At 55.0% G+C, this 3,925-nt stretch overlaps 1 protein-coding gene across 1 annotated transcript in view; it reads left to right on the top strand.

Annotated features, from left to right (window-relative positions):
* The window catches only part of LOC104515303 (receptor-type tyrosine-protein phosphatase V-like), a gene marked incomplete at its 5' end in the record, with an annotated part of 31,536 nt that extends 28,503 nt beyond the window's left edge, over positions 1–3,033 (top strand). The window contains one exon of the mRNA XM_010159221.1: positions 2,974–3,033. Within this exon, the coding sequence (XP_010157523.1) occupies positions 2,974–3,033 (60 nt within the window). The remainder of the gene's footprint in view (positions 1–2,973) is intronic.
* Between the last annotated feature and the right edge of the window lie 892 nt (positions 3,034–3,925).

The raw sequence follows: 3,925 nt of genomic DNA on the forward strand, positions 1-3,925 counted from the left end.
CATCCCCGGGCTGACTGCTAGGATCTGGAGGGCAGCCGTAATGTCCTCATATGCTTGCAGCCAGGGAGAGCTCAGAGTCCCACAAGAGCCAACACAGCTGGCACATTGGCAGAGATGGCTTGGGTGAGGAGTACACAGCTCGGCAGGGCAGGGTAGGCTGGATGTCCAAGCTCCTTCAACGGGCACTTTGGGATGCAGCATCTGAGCTTGGGAGGTCACATGAGCACTGCTCTGCCAAGAGCATGGGAGAAGGGAGGGCAAACAGACAAGTGGTCATACTCCCCTATCCTCATTGTACTTTGTTGCTGCATGTTTTATCATGGAGCTTCTGACTTCTTGGGCTGACATCCACTTCCAAAGAGGTTCAGCTCAGCTTGTCCCAGCATCAGTGACCCTCCCTTGTCCCTTGCAGTGGTGGTGTGAGCCAAATGGGGATGCTGATCTCCCTGGATTGCCTCTTGCATCAGATGAAAGCTAAGAGAATCGTGGATATCTACGCGGTAGCCCTCCAGCTAGCAAGAAGCTGCTGTCTCATGACCCCAACTCTGGTAGGTGGAGAGGAGGAAGGGTGGTGGGACGGACAGAACAGGACATTCTTGCTGAACTGCCTGGAGCTGGCAGCATGCTGCCCACTCCCTGGGTACTATCTGCCACCTGGGTGCCTGTCCAGCCTATGCAGGGATTTATTCCATGCTTCCTCCCCACCCTGTGGCTCTGCCAGCCACCAAGGGCTAAGGTCACTGTCTTTTCTCAGGGAAGACCTTTCCATCTCCTCAGTCCAGTAGTTAAAATAGGTTAAATTACATGTGAGCTTATGATAAATGCAAGGCACTCTTCCCTTTCTGCCCTGGAAAGCATGAAGCACTGGTTTTATCCTATGTGACAAAGCTGCCTGCTCACCCGTGGCCTCTGGACAGGGCTGTTAGCCTGGACACCCAGAATCTGCTGGGTTTCCTTGTCTGGTGCTTTTCCCTGTTGCATCGCCCACACCCAGAGCCTGCTCACAGCCCCTGCCTGCTTCCAGAGCTTGGGCTGCCTGTGAGTGGGTCAGTGGGACACCCTGCCACGTCTGCAGCTGCCGTGCAGCCATGTGGGCTGTGGCAATGTCTGATAGTGCTGCAGCCGTGATGTGCCTTGCTGTGCCAGCCCAGCCTAGCCTCACAAGCCTCCGGCATGCCTCTCCTGATGGGCTCTGGTGGCACAGATGCCCTCTGGATAGCGCTTTCATTTGCTTTGACCGCTGAACAAGCTGAGGCAGCATCCCTGGAAACCCTCCCCACAGGGGACAGCAGAATTAGGGCAGATCTCTCCAGGGCTTCCCAGCTGCAGACCCGTCTGCCAGCAGCTAATCCCATTCTTAATTAATGTGAACCATGCGCATGGTGGGAGCCAGAGAAGAGCAAGGCGTCTGCTGCCCCTGCTTCAGAGCTCCTTTGTGTTTCAGCAGTGGTCTTGCGGAGCAGACACAACGTGCCCATAAAGGCACAGTAATGGTTGATCAAAAGCTGCTACCCCCCTGGGGGGAGGTGTGTGTGCAGCAGGGGCAGCTGCCTCCCCACCTTGCCACGAGCAGTGATCACTGTGATCCCAGGATGGCCAGTGAAGGACAGGCAGGCTGCCCTCCAGCCCGGCACCACTGCCTTGTGGCTGCCAGCACCCCCCATCGCCGCAGGGCCTTGACAGGGCTCCTTCATCTCTGCTGGGGGCATGCTGTCATGCGGGGGGCATCAGCTGATTTTTGGGAGGCTTTAGTAGCCAAACAGGGAGAAAGATGAACCTTTGAGGATTTGTCTATGTATAACCTTTGGGTGTTTAAGCACAGCAGGGATGTGTCTCTGAGGATGTGCTCTTGCGTTTGGCCTGGCATTGAGTGTGCCTGGTCTGAAGTCAAGCCTGGGCTGTCACTCCAGATTTCACAATCAGGCTAGGCTCATTGAAAACACACCCTGGTGACCTGCAGTCACAGCCATTGTGTGATCTGTGGCTTTCCCGGGCCTTCAGTGGGGCTAAACCCACTGCCGTGAGGGGAGGAGGCTCCTCGTGACTTGCAGATTAGCCAGCGCATTAGTGAGCTGTTTGGAGGCCCCTCTGTCGAGTCCCTAATCCCCCCTTCCTGGCTACCATGTGATTTCAACCCACAGCATTTGCAGGCTGGTCCTGCTCTTCAGCTTTGTGCATTGAGTACCACCTCACTTACCTTTCCCATATCTTGCCTTTCCCGGAGCCCTGCCATGGTCAGTCCTGGGTGTTTTGTAGCATAGTGTCATTTGGAGCAGCCTGGCATTTGAGCAGAACCTCGTGTCAAATCCAGAGTGGACTTGAGACCTCTGGACCCACATTTGGTGCTGATGGATCATTTTGGTCATCTGAAAAACAGAGAAACAATGCAACTGGACTAAAACCATCCAGATGTTTTTGTCTGCTTCTGAGAGCTTGCAGAGATCTACCATGATCTGCTGTCAGCCCTTGTCTCAGGTATACTCAGGCTACCACCGAGGGAAAATCCTGCTCCAGAGGTCTTCTCTCCTGGTCTCAGGTCACTGCCAGACCATGCGCACTCCAGCAGCACAGAGCTCTCCTTGCTCGCCGCCCTGCAGTATCACTGGAGTTGCTTTTTTGTTTTGGTTTGGATGCAAACACCATGGCACATCCCAAAACTGCCGTGGCACTTTGAGGAAGCCAAATGATGCTATTCCTCTCACACCACAGTGCAGTTTGCTGTCAGGTGTTATGAGTGGGGATGCTGAAAGAGGAAACAGACATGGTGTATCTAAAACTCCAGGCCTGATTCTTCCTTTCTGGGCAACCCTGGTGACACAGGACAAACATGGACCACTTGGGACAGCAAATCTACTTTGCCATCAGACACTGTTAGTTAATTAGAAACTTTTAAGGCAAATTGCAGGGTTAGTCCTGCAACCAGAAGGTGTCTGTCAGAAACCTGACTCCAGACCTCCCCTTTCTCTCTCACAGGACCAGTACATGTTCCTGTACACCTGCATCCGGGACATCATCGCACAGAAACAGCCCTAACACTGCTTGGCACTTCCTGGCACCATCCTGCCCTCCACCTCTGTGGGCCCCTTGTCTGGAGCTGGGAGCTGGGGCGAGAGCACGGTGCGGGTCCTGGCACCAAGTGAGCCCTGCAGTGAGAGGAGACCTGCTCTAGCACTGCCATAACATGTCCCACAGGGTGTTCACAGCAACATGGGGTCTCCTGAGCAGTGCTGTCCTGCTGTGCACTGCTGCAGCCCCTTGGTGCAGACATGGCAGTGGGCTGGGAGGGGCTGCTCCCCTGCTTTAGCTATCTCCTGGGATTCCTGGTGCCTTGAAGATCTGTTAACACCACTGTAGCATGCAGCACCATCTGTGGGGCACCTGCGGTGTCCTTGCCTCTCAGCACAGAAGGGCTCACCCTGGGCTTGTTCCTGGACAGCCCTGGCACCCCCAGGCTGCTGGCATGAGTGCTGTGCACCGTGGTCTCCATGGGCACCGAGTGGGCTGAGGTCTCAGACTCTGTGAGCAGAGCATGGTGGGAGCTGGCTTGTCTCGGCTGGTGTATGAGTCTTAAGTACAAACACTAAACAGCCCTAGGAAAGAGCGTAGTCGTAAGGGTTTGTTGGCTTTTGTGTGCTCGTGGTGATGACGAGGCCTTGCCCTGCTGCAGCACAGAGGCTGTTCCCAAAAGGGCAGCTGTGCCCCTAGGCATGGAGAGTCCATGCCCTTGGCCAGTCCAGGCACTGCAGCACGTGGCACACAGCAGCTCCTGCTCGCTCTCGTCTGCGCCTTTTACTGAGGCAACATTTCTGCGGTGAGCCTGCAACCTATGCATAGCTTTGGGAGGAAGAGATATATTTTTTGATGAAACCTGAGCTTGAAGTTATGGACCTGTTGGTTCCAAAGAGCCAAGGACCAGGGCAAAGCC

The sequence above is a fragment of the Eurypyga helias genome, unplaced genomic scaffold, assembly GCF_000690775.1.
Source record: "Eurypyga helias isolate BGI_N326 unplaced genomic scaffold, ASM69077v1 scaffold10249, whole genome shotgun sequence".
NCBI classification, from domain to species: Eukaryota; Metazoa; Chordata; class Aves; order Eurypygiformes; family Eurypygidae; genus Eurypyga; species Eurypyga helias.